Source organism: Xiphophorus hellerii, chromosome 14 (assembly GCF_003331165.1).
Source record: "Xiphophorus hellerii strain 12219 chromosome 14, Xiphophorus_hellerii-4.1, whole genome shotgun sequence".
Taxonomy (NCBI): domain Eukaryota; kingdom Metazoa; phylum Chordata; class Actinopteri; order Cyprinodontiformes; family Poeciliidae; genus Xiphophorus; species Xiphophorus hellerii.
In genome coordinates, this window is record NC_045685.1 from 28,683,380 (window position 1) to 28,698,690 (window position 15,311).

Here is a 15,311-nt window from a genome sequence, read left to right on the forward strand (position 1 = left end):
ACCAAGAACCACTGAAGGAAACGACACAAAAACCTCTGAAGACACTGAGAGCAACTTCCTGTTTCACCAGATGGAAACAAGATGGAGGCGTCAGATTTTAGTGTTGGAGGATTTCTCTTTAGTCTTTGGCTGAAGACCAGGAGACATTTCTGCTGCTAGCACACACCTCACCAACCTGGTGCCGATGCCCACTAAGACTGAGCAAATAAAAATAGTTTTCATCCTGCCAGATCCTGAGATTTCACTCTGATCCAAAGTCAGATGGATTTACAGTCAATGATCAATATGTCGATCAAACAGCTTCTTCAGTCATGAGAGGAGTCGGATCAACAGAACCACGTCTGGTCCTGATGTCCTCCAGCTGGTCCTGGACCGGGACAGTCCCTGCAGAGGAGACAGAGGACAAGTTAGAGACAAGAGTCCAGAAACAACCAATCAGCTGGAGACGATCTGCTCAGTTCCCACAGAACCTCCTCTGTGTGAACTGAGCAGAAATCAATAATACATATTTGGCATGGAAAGAAAAACTGCTTTCATATCATCGGAGGCCTCTCCCAGTACTTACTGGTTATTTCCATTCATTTCCATTTTATCCTTCAAAAATTACTGAGGAAAAAAATAATAAAGTGTGCAATCTCAACATAAATTCAGTTTTACTTTACATAAAGGTTATAATCCCAGAGTTCCAGGTTTATTTCCCTGGACCTAAATGTTGTTTCAAGGTCATTCCATGTCCTACAGGAGACTTTCCATCAAGGTCAAAGTACTTTAACTCAGAAATGACCCAATGCTTCCTGGAACGCAGCTGGTCTGCAGGTTACTTTCACAAAAACCACCAATTATTTTCATTCAATTTACTGGCTGTCAAAAATTACAGGTTGTCTTCAGTACTGGATATGTTGTCTAATTGTTTTAAATTAGTATCCCTTCATTATTTAGTAATTCTTAATACCCTATTATTATTATTGTTACTTAAAAACTATAACTTTTTACTGGACAGTACTTTGAGAGATATCTACCTAAAGATATATATTATAAATCAGTGAGGTTCTGACTTAATCATAAAAACATTTACAAATATTGACCCCCTGCATGTTGTTGTTGTTTACATGAGGAAATTTCAGGCTGGAGGGCAAAAAGACAAATCTTCTATTTCTACATCTACAGCCGCAGAATAACTCAGTTCATTAATCAAACTTGGACGTGTAGATATTATTAATTGGTTAAGTTAAATGAAAAATAAATACTTTATATTACAAACCACAGAGTGAAAATAGCAATATAATATAAATTATTTTATTATTATATTTTTCCTTTTGTCAGGTGAGGCTCCACCTCACTTGCCCCCCCTGACCGCACATCTCTGATATATAGATAGTATATATCTGTAATATATACTATTAAAGAAACCGTATAATAGTTGACATTCATAGTGACTTAAAACTTAATGCTAGCTAACCTACTAGCTAAATTCTATATCTTTAGTTTTAATAATTAATAGATAAATGCCTTAACCATTAAATTAAACTATACCAAATATTTAATATCTTATTGTCTAATTAACGTCTTTTTATGTATATTAAAGAGTGTTTTATGGGAGACGGAGATGACTGTCTAATAGTTAGGCTAATACTTTATCTTAACATGTAGTATTGTTACCTAATGTAATGGGTTAGTTTGGGTTGGGTTGGGTTGGGTTAGTTTGGGTTGGGTTAGTTTGGTTTGGGTTGGGTTAGTTTGGTTTGGTTTGGGTTGGGTTAGTTTGGTTTGGTTTGGGTTGGTTTGGGTTAGTTTGGGTTGGGTTAGTTTGGTTTGGGTTGGGTTAGTTTGGTTTGGTTTGGGTTGGGTTAGTTTGGTTTGGGTTGGGTTAGTTTGGTTTGGGTTGGGTTAGTTTGGTTTGGGTTGGTTTGGGTTAGTTTGGGTTGGGTTAGTTTGGTTTGGGTTGGTTTGGTTTGGGTTAGTTTGGGTTGGATTAGTTTGGTTTGGGCTGGGTTAGTTTGGGTTGGGTTATTTTCTGTTGGGTTATTTTCTGTTGGGTTATTTTCTGTTGGGTTAGCCACTGAGGTAACCATGGTTCAAATTGACATAATCAAAACGAGACAAACTGACCTTTGACTTTAAGCAGAACCTTTTTCTTTCTCCAGATCTGCCCACTCTCTATACAGGATTCGTACTGCCCACTGTCTCTCACTGTGGGACGCCTCAGAGTCAGACTGAGGTCTCCAGATGTCAGCAGGTTGTCAGCCATCTTGGTTCTGGTACTAAAATACTCATCCTGGTCATCAGGCTGATCAGAACTGCTGTAGTACATGTGAACGATCCTTTTTGGCTCTGGATCAATACGTCCCCACACCACTGTAGCGTCTCCAGGCAGGTCAGGTGTTGTTCTGAACGGCAGCAGGACAGACTCCGCCCCCTCTTTCACCTCCACCTGACAGACTGAGAGAAGAAAGACAAATATATATTTAGGATTATATTTTCACATAACTTTATTTTTTTTCTGCTTGATGATATTATAAATATTAAATCAGAAGTTATGGTCTTGAGTTGCCATTTTACTAAATGCTTCTTTACTCTTACTTGTGTCGAACGTCCATTTACCCAAACACACTGATTGGACCACATTTCCCAGCATTCACAGTGTGAGACGACATCTTTGTTAACATCACAAAAGTTACATATAATGTAGTTCACCAAGAAGCACCACCTTTAACCTTTGGGACCCATAGACTCACATGTGGAGCCTTTTCTCCTAACCTGCAGGACAGAAAGAAGATTTTCTCCAAACATGGAGGATTAGCTGGAAAACTTGAGACCTGAAGTTTGTTTAACCAAAGGTCCTTTAACTGTGGCAGAAATGTTATTACTCCTGTATTTATATTGGGAAATTTCTTGAAACTCATTGTCTCATTTACAAGACAAACTTGTGTAAATGTGTAAAATCCTTGAAGGTCTAGCCTCTCATGCTGCCCCCACAAGATGCCGCCCTGGGTAGCTGCCCATGTCGCCCATGTGGACCAAGCTGAACGCCTCATTCAAGGACTGAACCCTGGTTTTTACAATCTGTTGCTATGGAAACTTCTTCTCAAAGGCTGATCCCACTGGCAGCAGAGGAGATAAAACGCAGCACATCAGACCATATCGGAGAAAATCTGTAACTTTGACTGTAAGTGTTACCAGAGAGGAGCAGAGAGCTCTCCATCTGGTTCACAGCAGCGGCAGGTTTTCTCCAGAGTTCATGTACAGATTGATTCTTTAGCTCAGACAGACAGACAGACAGACAGACAGACAGACAGCAGGACATGAGAATAATCAGACATCTTGGAGCTAACAGGGCTACAGACCTGACATCAGAGAAAACATTTATCAGAAGCACCATGAGAGGAGGAGCTGCAGGAAAAATCTAAGATTCTCATCTTAATGTTTTTAGAAAACTATTCTGCCACATTGCACTAAAGACTGTTGTGTTAAATTAATTTAAAACCTGCAGCATAACTGATGGATTTTAAGGTCTTATAGTCCTGATTGTTGACGTTGGCCAAGCTAGCTGCTGCCTGCTGACCCAGGGAATAAAGGACACTGTGTCTGCATGCATCACCTCCTCAGTCTGTCTCCCTCTGTTAATGAATTAAAATCCCACAGTGGCAACTTCTACATTTGAGTGAAAAGTTGGGGAGCAGAAACAAAAGTTAGCTCCAGTACTGGTACCTTTGACCCCACTGACCTTTGACCTGGAGCTTTACTTGTTTCTTCATCAGGATGTCTCCGTCCCCTTTGGAGACGCTGCAGGTGTAGATGTTGCTGTCTTCGTCAGTGGGTCGTCTCAGAGTCAGACTGAGGTCTCCAGTTCTCAGTGGATCTTCCTCCATCTTGGTTCTGGTTCTGTAGGATCTGTTCTGTTCTCCAGGCTGATCAGAACCGTTCTGATACACATGGACCGTCTTGTCGTCTCTGTCCCTCCACTCCACTCTAACGTCTCCAGGCAGGTTCTTTCTGGTTCTGCAGGGCAGCAGGACAGACTCCACCCCCGATTCCACCTCCACCTGTGGGACTGAGAGACAACAGAGGACAAGATGAGTTGGACAGACAGCAGCAGCTCTGAGGACATTTCCTCTGACTGGGTGAAGGTCCAACATGTTGGACTGGTTCCAGCCTTGCTGTCCTTCACACCTACCAGCTTTACTCTCCGAGTGATTCTGGAAAGTAATGAGCGTAACATGAGCCAGGAAGAAGGCAGTCAGGAAGAAGGCAGTCAGGAAGAAGGCAGTCAGGAAGAAGGCAGTCAGGAAGAAGGCAGTCAGGAAGAAGGCAGCATCAGGAAGAAGGCAGCGTCAGGAAGAAGGCAGCATCAGGAAGAAGGCAGCGTCAGGAAGAAGGCAGCCAGGAAGAAGGCAGCATCACATGAAAGGTCGTCTTTCAACCAACCCATTCTGGCTATGGGCAACATGGTAGCTAACACTCACTAGCACTAAGTTATCTGGGCTTAACTTTCCAAGTTCCTTCTCAGAAACTGATGTACATAAAAACACTGATTCATCAATACTTTACAGTTTATTTCTCCAATTCAATATCAATTCAGAAAAGCCAATGAATCGATTAGATCTCCTTTTGCACCATGGGAACAGAACCGTGACGAGTAGAACGCACTGTCACTACATCGGCTTAGTGTCGTATGAAGCAGCTCTTAAACTGAACATATTATCTTAAACTGAACATATTATATTAAACTGAACATATTTTATTAAACTGAACATATTTTATTAAACTGAACATATTTTATTAAACTGAACATATTGTACATATTATTGACCTAAATCAGCTGATTAAAAACAATATCAGCTGTTCAGACGTTTCCCCAAAACACAGATTATTGTTGCTGTTGGTCCAAACCTGAACCAGCCGCGATGCTCAGCATGAAATGTAGGAGTTTGATATTGTTTGTTACCAGGTCCATAAGAACTAATTACATCTAGACAATAACCAGTTAATCCTCTGAAATGATATCAGATTTAACTCACCAGTGACCTGCAGCTTCACTTGTTTCTCCATCAGTTTTTCTCCCTTCCTGTTGGAGGCGCTGCAGGTGAAGGTGTTACTGTCTCCATCACTGGGCCATCTGAGAGTCACACCGAGGTCTCCAGTCCTCAGCGGGTTTTCATCCATCTTGGTTCTGGTTCTGTAGAGCCAGTGTTGATCTGCAGGCTGATCAGAACCGTTCTGATACACATGGACCGTCCAGTTAAATCTGTCCCTCCACTCCACCTTAACGTCTCCATCCAGATCCTCTGTGGTTCTGCAGGGCAGCAGGACAGACTCCACCCCTGGTTCCACCTCCACCTGTTGGACTGAGAGACACCAGAGGACCAGGTGAGTTGGACAGACAGCAGCAGCTCTGAGGACATGATGAAGACGGTAAAGACTGAAATTCTGCCAGAGAAACAGGCAGGTTGGCAGTTTTCTGGTTTTTAACCAACATGTTTCATCAGGACTGAAAAACTCTGAAACATTTAATATTGGCATTATGGAATGTGATGTTATTGTTTTCAGCAGATGATGAAGTTTAACGTGTTTCTATAGAAATTGGTTAAATCCCAGATTTAATAATAGTAACTAATCAATAGAGTTGATCTGTGAAGCACATTTCACCAACAGGGCAGTAAAAGGAGCTTCACATCACAAAACACGGAAATACAAAGTCATAAAAAACTGAATGCAGACGAGGAAATATTAACAGATTTTATGTTTTAACTGTGACATCATCATCATAGTGACATCATCATCACAGTGACATCATCATCATAGTGACATCATCATCATAGTGACATCATCATCATAGTGACATCATCATCACAGTGACATCATCATTATAGTGACATCATCACAGTCATCAATATGTTGGTCGATGTTTCTAAACCAGCTGGTTTTAAAGGATCTCAGTGTTTCAACTGTTTTACAGTTTTCTGGAAGTTTGTTCCAGACTCATGATGCATAGAAGCTGAATGCTGCTTCTCCATGTTTGGTTCTGGATGCAGAGCAGAACCAGAACCAGAACCAGCAGGAGATGGTAGTTTAGTGAAACTACATCTGGGTTTAAAATCTCTTCTCTCAATGAAGGACTGTAGAACTGGATGATATAGAACTGGTTAATGTAGAACTGGTTAATGTAGAACTTGTTAATGTAGAACTGGATGATATAGAACTGGTTAATGTAGAACCGCGTGATATAGAACTGGTTAATGTAGAACTGGTTAATGTAGAACCGCGTGATATAGAACTGGTTAATGTACAACTGGGTACTATAGAACTGGTTAATGTAGAACAAGGTGATGTAGAACTGGTTGATATAGAACTGGTTAATGTAGAACTGGTTAATGTAGAACCGCGTGATATAGAACTGGTTAATGTAGAACTGGTTAATGTAGAACTGGTTAATGTAGAACTGGTTAATGTAGAACCGCGTGATATAGAACTGGTTAATGTAGAACTGGTTAATGTAGAACTGGTTAATGTAGAACTGGGTACTATAGAACTGGTTAATGTAGAACAAGGTGATGTAGAACTGGTTAATGTAGAACTGGGTGATATAGAACTGGTTAATGTAGAACTGGGTGATGTAGAACTGGTTAATGTAGAACTGGATGATATAGAACTGGTTAATGTAGAACTGGGTGATATAGAACTGGTTAATGTAGAACTGGGTGATGTAGAACTGGTTAATGTAGAACTGGATGATATAGAACTGGTTAATGTAGAACTGGGTGATGTAGAACTGGTTGCGGTAACTGATCTTGCTTCCTGTTACAACCTGAGCCAGTTAGATTGTAGATGTGGAATCAGAGGATCCTGAGTTTAAAACTTTGGGTTGTGGAATCAGTTTCTCTTTATGATCCGGCTCTAATGCCAAAGACCTTTAAAGAAAAAGGTTGAAATGGACTTTATGAAACCAGCTGTTTGTATTTCCAACCAACCCACTAACTAACCCATTAACCGGTCAACCGGTGTTGATGCCCCGCCCCCAAACACTTCCTGTTGATGCCCCGCCCCCAAACACTTCTTGTTGATGCCCCGCCCCCAAACACTTCCTGTTGATGCCCCACCGCCAAACACTTCCTGTTGATGCCCCGCCCCCAAACACTTCCTGTTTATGCCCCGCCCCCAAACATTTTCTCCTGTCATGCAGCTTTATGTTGGTTTTATGATCCAGATCAGAGTCGACCCAACAACCACAGAGCTTCATTTTAGTTTCACTTCAACATCTTTACGTCATGAAGCGACTTTATGAGGAAAAACATCCAGATGATTATTTATTATTCAAGTCTTTGTTAAAGTTAAATCAATAATCAATCATTATGATCACCAGCTGATCAGCAGCTTCCAGAGAGGATGAGGAGCAGAGAGAGGAAGGTGACCTTACCGAGCAGGAGGACCATCATCATCATCATCATCATCATCATCATCATCATCCTCTTCCTCTCAGAGAGAAGCCAGAACAAACTGAGAGGTTTTCTTCATCAGCTGCTCTCCTCTGTCACCAGATCACCGTCTGAACTGGAACCAGAGATCCACCCAGTGGCCCTGGACTTTCAGCTGATTGGCTGCTTCAGGTTCTGCTGAACCGGTTCTGTTGGGTCCAGTTCAGTTCTGAGGAAAGGCGAGGAGCTCCAGTTTCCTCATAGCTTCATTCCTGTTGATCCAGTTTGTGATTTATTTAATAAAGGCCTCGTCATCAGCGGGTCAGGTGACCTGCTGGCCTCTTTCCTTCGCTCTGATTGGATGAACTCAGGCTGATAGAGAGAGCAGCTCTCTCCATCAGAACTGGATCAGAACCAGCCTGACCTCAGAAGTTCCTTCTTGGTTTTATGTTATTGTCAGATGTGAGAGCAGGAGCTGCTTTGTGGAAAATAAATCTGAGAACAAAAAGGCCTAAAGTCCAAGGCTAACATCAATCTTATTAAATATTATTCCAGTTGAACCTCTGAGTCTCACTGGTTCCAGTCTGCTTCTCTAACTGGTCCTAGAGAACCATCCTGGTTCTGTTGGGTCTCCTCTGCTTGTTGCAGGTCCCAACTGGAAACAAGAATATCAGTGAAATAAATGTAGGATGGAAGAATCAGAACCGCAGCAGCAGTTTATATTTTTATGTTTGTTTTCACTCACAACGTTCAGAGCTTTAAATGTCCAGAACAAATGATGAAAACTGAGAAATATTCTGATTTCTCTGATTTCTCATCACTCAAAACCATAACTGGTCTTTTCACCGGTCCAGGTAACTCTTTGACGAGTTCTGCTAAATAACACCTAATGACAGGCTTCTGTTTAAAACAGTTACTGTGCGTTCAGATTAATATTCATAATTGTTATTAGCACTTTATAAACTCACTTCCCTGACGCAGCAAGTTAACACGGACAGCCTGGAATGAACATGAACCTTTCTGAAACTGTGCAGCTTTCTCCGGTTAGAAAGCTGATTCATGACGTCACACTAAATCGACTGAAGTGAATTCAGATATGAACGATTTGATTAATATTGTAATTTTGGTTTTAATAAACATTTTGGATACTAATTACCGCGAGACTAGCAGGGCTCCACAGTGATTTATAAAGGTTTCCTCACTAATGGCTCAAATCATCAGTAACTTCCTAGAAGTGAAACAAAACTCAACGTGAACCTCAGGATGGTTTCAACCGCAGACCGACCTGTAAAAGAAACGTAGAGGAAGAGCAGGAACCACAGCAGCAGTTTCTGCCTGCAGACTGCGAGGGAACAACAGCAGGAAGTTGCTGCGGTTTACGCTGCAGGTGTTGCACCTGATTCTGTCACCATCATACTCTGTGACCACAGGGGGCAGCAGCGTGCATTTCTCTGCATCCAGAGTATTTACTGCTTCACAGCTTCACAGCTTCCATCGCTGACGGAGAAAATCTAATGTATTTTTTGTATTTGACCTAGAAGACTGTTTGTCATTAAAATATGTAAACCACCTGTTCAGTAAATGGATAAACAGTTAATGAATGATTCTGACTGTGGGTTGAACAAGGTTTTTAATGTTTCCTTCATCTCTCATCTCATTTTAAATAAAACTTTTGGCCCTCAAATCGCCAGGATCACACAGGTCAAAGTTCGATGGCCAGGATCCGTGACCTTTACTGCACAGGCCTAATAAAAATGTCTGACATCAAAACCAGGGATTTTCAGAGTTCTGCCACCTCTTCACTACAACCTGCATTCATTTACTGTAATATTTAACCCTCACAGGTAACAATTATAATAACCATTGTTACGGCCCAATGCTATTCCTTTGGGGTTTAGCATCCCTGCTCCAGATCTTCTGATTGGTGCTGATTGGAAGTGGAGGCAGCTGGTCAGTGTCTCCATGAATGACATCAGATCAGCTTAAAATGCACCACCTTTTTCTCACCAGTTTTTCTCTTTGTCTGTCAACCTCTCCTCTTTTTCCCTTTCCTCTCCAACCAGTTATGACTTTTGTTAAATAAATCCTATTTTAAGTTATCCCACGCGTTGCTTCCCTTTCGTTTGTTATGGTACTAGAGCCAGACCATAACAAATTGGGGGCTCGTTCAAATTTATGTTATAGTTTGGCGCAACAGTTGTTTCAGTTAGTAAGCTTTGTTTATTAATTTAATTGGGAAGTTAGTGTGGGAATCTTGGGTTATTTTTAGAGAAATGTTTTTTTTCTCTCTTCTTTTTTCTGGTTTGGGGTAAGTAGTTTGCTTTCATTTCTTCTGACGACTCTAATGGTAAGTGTGATTGTTGACTGGTTTGTGCAATTAAGCATGACTGATCTGAACTGGTTCTCCTTTAGGCCTCAGCGTGTTTCCCCTTTGGGATTCATGTGCTCAAAAATAATAGTGTGAGATCATATGGTTGGAGAAATTGTCTCGGGGGCACAGCCATTGTTTTCTGATTAAGAATTTAATTATGTCTGTTGAAGATTTTAATAAAAATCCATCAGCAGAATTTCTGGATCTGTGTTCTAGAGAACAATTAGTAAAAATTGCTGAGCACTTTAAAATAAGTGTTGGTGATAAACGGTTGAAAGAAAATGTTAAAGCAATTTCAAGGGAAAACTTAATTGAAATGGGCGTTTTGTCTTTGCCTTCAATGCCTGAAGATTTGGATTTAGAGGTTGTAAAGCCTAAACTTCTGGATTTTGAACAACAAAAGAGATGCTAAGGTTAAGAATGCAACTGGAGAAGGAAAAGTTTGGCTTTGGAGGCTTTACGACGGCAGGCAGATTTGGAAAAGGTTCTTGCTTTGGAAAAACTAAGACAGGAAACTGAATTGGCAAGAATACATTTAGAAAGTGAGAAATGAAATCTGATGAAAGATGACAAACTATTTGTTTAATCTTGTGTTATGGACTCAAAATGTAAAGCATCTGACATTTTGAGTGACTTGCGTTTGGTGCCTAAGTTTAGTGAAAAGGATGTTGAAACTTTTTTCACTTTGTTTGAAAGGGTTGCAGAGACAAGAGGCTGGTCTGATTCAGACCACATCGTTTTGCTTCAGTGTGTTTTGGTTGGTCGTCCTCAGGAAGCTTTTTCTATGTTGAGCTTAGATGATGGCCAGGATTATGCCAAGGTTAAAGCTACAATACTGAGAGCGTATGAATTAGTCCTACATACAGGCAGAAGTTTAGAAACTGGAAAAAAGGTGACAAAACTTATGTAGAGTTTGCAGGGATTTGGAGATTCATTTCAGTCGTTGGTGCACTTCCTCTGAGGTTAAAACACTTGGTGACCTCTGTAATTTAATGGTTCTGGAACAATTTAATAACTCTGTTTCTCAATGCATTGCAGTACATTAATGAACAGAAGGTAAAAACTGTATCAGAAGCTGCAGTGTTGGCTGATGATTTTGTCTTGACACATAAAGATACTGGTGGAGATCACATGGAATACTATCTGAATATGTGACCTTTCTTTCTTCATTTTGTTGCATAAAAACGGAGAAGTTATGTGAAGAGAAGCAGTTTAATGACCTGAGAAGCTACTGCAGCAGGAGGACAGGAGGCTCAGTTTGAATCATCAGTTTGTTCTGATTCTGCTCTGTTGAAGTGGAGAAGTAGAAACATGTGGAGGCTCTGAAAAGGAATCTACCTTCCAGGCATTTTAAAAAGGCTTTTATTAAACTATTTAAAATTATTCTGTAATTATTTAAGGCAGCCTTTCAAATCCTCCTAAAACTGTTTAAACATGAACGCTCAGACGTTTTAATGATGTCACAGAAATAAAATAAAGTCAGTCATTTATTGAACGTCCATAACTTCCTGTTGATGCCCCGCCCCCCAAACACTTCCTATTGATGCCCCGCCCCCAAACACTTCCTGTTGATGCCCCGCCCCCAAACATTTCCTGTTAATGCCCCGCCCCCAAACACTTCCTGTTGATGCCCCGCCCCCAAACACTTCCTGTTGATGCCCCGCCCCCAAACACTTCCTGATGGAACATGCGGTCTGAACCGCCCTTCCTGTCGGTACTGGACCCTCCAAACTGGAGAGACTCCAGCAGTTGAAAGAACAAAAGGTTTATCTGACCTGCAGGAACAGGAAACACGTCTAGATTAAACCAGAACCAGAACCAAACCAGTGCTAACAGGAAAACAATTCAACTCAAACCACCAAAACTGTGGGAAGTTTTTCAGCCAACTGGTTCCTCAAAACGTATATTTCCTCTTAAGGCATGTTCTTTTCCTTAGGGCATATGTTTTTCTGGTGACCCGTTGACCTGTAGGTTGCTGGCTGCAGTCTCTGGCTGGTATCTTTAAGGGGATCAGTCTGACAAAGCAGGCGGCCATGTTTCTTCTCTTGGAGGCATCGCCAGCCGCTCCCTCAGACTTCAGATCGTATCTGCCAGCTTTGGAGTTTGACGGCAAACTTGAGGAGCCAAACTCCTCCAGGTCGGAGTCGGAGTCCTCCTGCAGAATTCTGCTGCTCCAGGAGCACCGAGGGGTGGAGGAGAGCTGGGGGGTGGAGGAGAGCTGGGGGCCGGTGGAGGGTTTGGTGGCGGTGGAGGGTTTGGGACCTGAGAGCGGATCTGGGTGTTGTTGGGCCGCCAGCTTGGAGGCCACCAACCGCCTCACCTTCATGGCGTCCGGCAGAGAGGCGGCGCACAGGTTGACCTTAAGCCGGTGAGCCTTGGCTGTGCCGACCCGTTTCCCAGAACCCTTCATCGGGGCGGATTGTGCCTGAATAGGAACAGCGGCTGAAGGTCAGGGCCGAGGCGAACAGGCAGCCTACCAGAAGATGCACCACAGCGCAGTGATACTTACGCAGTCAGCCATGATGCTCCTGATTAGCGTGATGTTGATCTCGCCGCTCAGGCCCATCTCTGCCCAGGCTAGCTTCACGTAGCGGTTTATCTTTCTGAAGTTCTTCATCCCTGTGGTGAACAGGGTGTATTTGCTGGTGCCGCCCCGCTGAGCTTTGATGGCCACGAGTCGCTCCATCCAAGCAAACTCCCGGCACGTCAAGGCGAGAGCTGCCTCACCGGACCGGGACGCCGTCTGCTGCTCGGCCACCTGGAGGAGAGAGAGAGTTCCTGTGCGGCCCGCCTCGGTACAGAGGGTGTGTGAGCTACGTACGCTGATCAGGATGCCCTCCTCCGTCATCTCCTTCTCTGCCTTGGAGACGTCGGCGTCTGTCAAGGTGGTGAACACTCTGGGTCGGAGTCCGCTGAGACAGGCCCAGTACGCCGCCAGGAAGCCATACAGCAGGTAGAGGCTCCGGGTGGCACTGCAGTCCGTCTCCAGCTCCGCTGGTACAAGGAAGAGGTGGGCCAGAGGTCAGCCAGAGGTCGGTCATTGGTTAGTCAGAGGTGGGCCAGAGGTGGGCCAGAGGTCGGCCAGAGGTCAGCCAGAGGCTAATCAGAGGTGGGCCAGAGGTTAGTCAGAGGTGGGCCAGAGGTTAGTCAGAGGTGGGCCAGAGATTAGCCAGAGGTCGATCATTGGTCAGCCAGAGGTCAGCCAGAGATTAGCCAGAGGTGGGCCAGATGTTAGCCAGTGGTCGGCCAGAGATTAGCCAGTGGTTGGCCAGAGATTAGCCAGAGGTCAGCCAGAGGTTGGCCAGAGGTTGGCCAGAGATTAGCCAGAGGTTGGCCAGAGGTTGGCCAGAGATTAGCCAGAGGTCGGCCAGAGGTCAGCCAGAGGTCGGCCAGAGGTTGGCCAGAGATTAGCCAGAGGTTGGCCAGAGATTAGCCAGAGGTTGGCCAGAGGTCGGCCAGAGGTCAGCCAGAGGTCGGCCAGAGGTTAGACAGAGGTCGGCCAGAGGTTAGTCAGAGGTCGGTCATTGGTTAGCCAGAGGTCGGCCAGCGATTAGCCAGAGGTCGGCCAGAGGTTAGACAGAGGTCGACCATAGATTAGCCAGAGGTCGGCCATAGATTAGCCAGAGGTCGGCCATAGATTAGCCAGAGGTCGGCCAGAGGTTAGCCAGAGGTCGGCCAGAGGTTAGTCAGAGATTAGCCAGAGGTCGGCCAGAGGTTAGTCAGAGATTAGCCAGAGGTTAGCCAGAGGTCGGCCAGAGGTTAGTCAAAGTTCGGTCATTGGTTAGTCAGAGGTCGGCCAGAGATTAGCCAGAGGTCAGCCAAAGGTCAGCCAGAGGTCGGCCAGAGGTCGGCCAGAGGTTAGTCAGAGGTGGGCCAGAGATTAGCCAGAGGTCAGCCAGAGGTCGGTCATTGGTTAGTCAGAGGTCTGCCAGAGATTAGCCAGAGGTCGGCCAGAGGCTAGCCAGAGGTTGGCCAGGGATTAGCCAGAAGTCGGTCATTGGTTGGTCAGAGGTCGGCCAGAGATTAGCCAGAGGTCGGCCAGAGGTCAGCCAGAGGTTAGCCAGAGGTCGGCCAGGGATTAGCCAGAAGTCGGTCAGAGGTCGGCCAGAGGTTAGCCAGAGGTTAGTCAGAGGTGGGCCAGAGATTAGCCAGAGGTCGGCCAGGTGAAAAACGGTAAAGGGAGCGGAGACCCACCCAGGAGGTTCTCCACCCGGCCTGGAGCCAGCCGGAGGCAGGTGGCGATGGCGTCCGGACTTGATAGCTTCAGGTGGGAGACGTTTCTGCGGCCCGTGCCCCTCCTGGTCTTCTTCAGGACCTGGAGGATTTCCGCCGCCTGCGTCTGAGTGGCTGAAATTGGGCGGCGGCGGCGAGCGGCCTGCAGGAACTCCAGGAACCGACAGGCGCTGCTGAGGTAGGACCGGACCCTGCTGAACTTCTTCCCTCTGCTGAGCATCACCTTGACCCAGCTGTGGAGCAGGAGGCCAGTTAGACAGCTGCTTGTTTTGCCCACCTGGATGAAGCTGGACTGATTGTTACTTATTATTTTTACTACTGTGAATTCTTGGATAATTAAAACACACATAACGAATTTTGAGCTGATATTCTTCAACTTGATGATTTTTATTAGATAATGAGTTTATTAAACTTGTTGAATAGAATTAAATCACATAATTATCCAATTTATTGTGTGATACACACATTTAGGTATTTTCTACACCATCTAGTTCTACACCATCTAGTTCTACACAATTCGGTTCTACACCATCCACTGGTAGTTTCACTAAACTACCAGCTGCTGCTGGATCAACCTCCTGGTTCTGGTTCTGGTTCTGCATTCAGCTTTTATGCAGCACTGATCTGAAACAAACGTTCAGAAAACTGAGAAACAGCTGAAACCCTGACTTCCTTTAAATCCATCTGCTTAGGGCTGATTTAGAAACATAATCGATTAATAATTTAATGATGGAAGTGGACTAGATGTTTGATTGTTGATTCTGTTTCTATGACTTTGTGTTTTTATGATGTAAAGCTCTTTGTTGCTGAAATGAGCTACACAGATAAACTTGATTGCTGCTCACCAACGTATCCTGGCCACATTGTGTAAGAAGCTCCAGTCCGACAGCCTCAAGTATCCCACAGACATAAAGTGGAGGAAGGCCTTGACCCCCCTGAGTCGGGTCAAAGCCTCTTTCTTGGCTCTTGGCGTGGCCTTCAGACCCGGCTGCAGGACCAGCTGGAACCGGGTCAGGGACTCGTCTAAAATGGCAGAGACAGAACGAGGAGTCACTAGTCTGCAGGTCGTGGGCAGAGAGAAGCTCTGTGAGGAAACGTGGCTGAAAACTCACTCATGGACTTGGGCAGACGGAGGCGTTTCATCAGATGTCCTCTTCCTGTCCCAGAGATCCACTGGGCCCGACTGGGATCTCCTGTAGAGGTCAACGTTGACGCGACCTTCTGGCCCTCGAACGAGATCCTCTCCGTCCGAGTCTTTGTGACGACCTTGGCGAGGTCAGACTGTAGGAGCAGCA

General features: G+C 44.4%; 1 protein-coding gene across 1 annotated transcript; it reads right to left on the bottom strand.

The window, feature by feature from the left end:
* Positions 1-75: 75 nt before the first annotated feature.
* LOC116733504 (uncharacterized) lies at positions 76-15,292 on the bottom strand. The gene is made up of 7 exons (XM_032584357.1): positions 15,129-15,292; positions 14,862-15,039; positions 14,240-14,249; positions 5,019-5,345; positions 3,725-4,051; positions 2,110-2,439; positions 76-384 (listed from the first exon to the last, which is right to left on the bottom strand). Exons 4-7 carry the CDS (start codon positions 5,161-5,163, stop codon positions 293-295), a joined length of 894 nt encoding a protein of 297 aa, XP_032440248.1. The 5' UTR covers positions 5,164-5,345; positions 14,240-14,249; positions 14,862-15,039; positions 15,129-15,292; the 3' UTR covers positions 76-292.
* Positions 15,293-15,311: the final 19 nt, after the last annotated feature.

Excerpts from the sequence above, each read along its gene's own strand:
- LOC116733504 (XM_032584357.1), bottom strand. The coding sequence starts at position 5,163 with ATGGATGAAAACCCGCTGAGGACTGGAGACCTCGGTGTGACTCTCAGA. Across the intron at positions 2,440-3,724 it reads AGTAAAGCTCCAGGTCAAAG|TCTGTCAGGTGGAGGTGAAA; the intron begins GTCAGTGGGGTC and ends TTCTTCTCTCAG. Across the intron at positions 385-2,109 it reads GGTTCTGCTTAAAGTCAAAG|GGACTGTCCCGGTCCAGGAC; the intron begins GTCAGTTTGTCT and ends TCTCCTCTGCAG.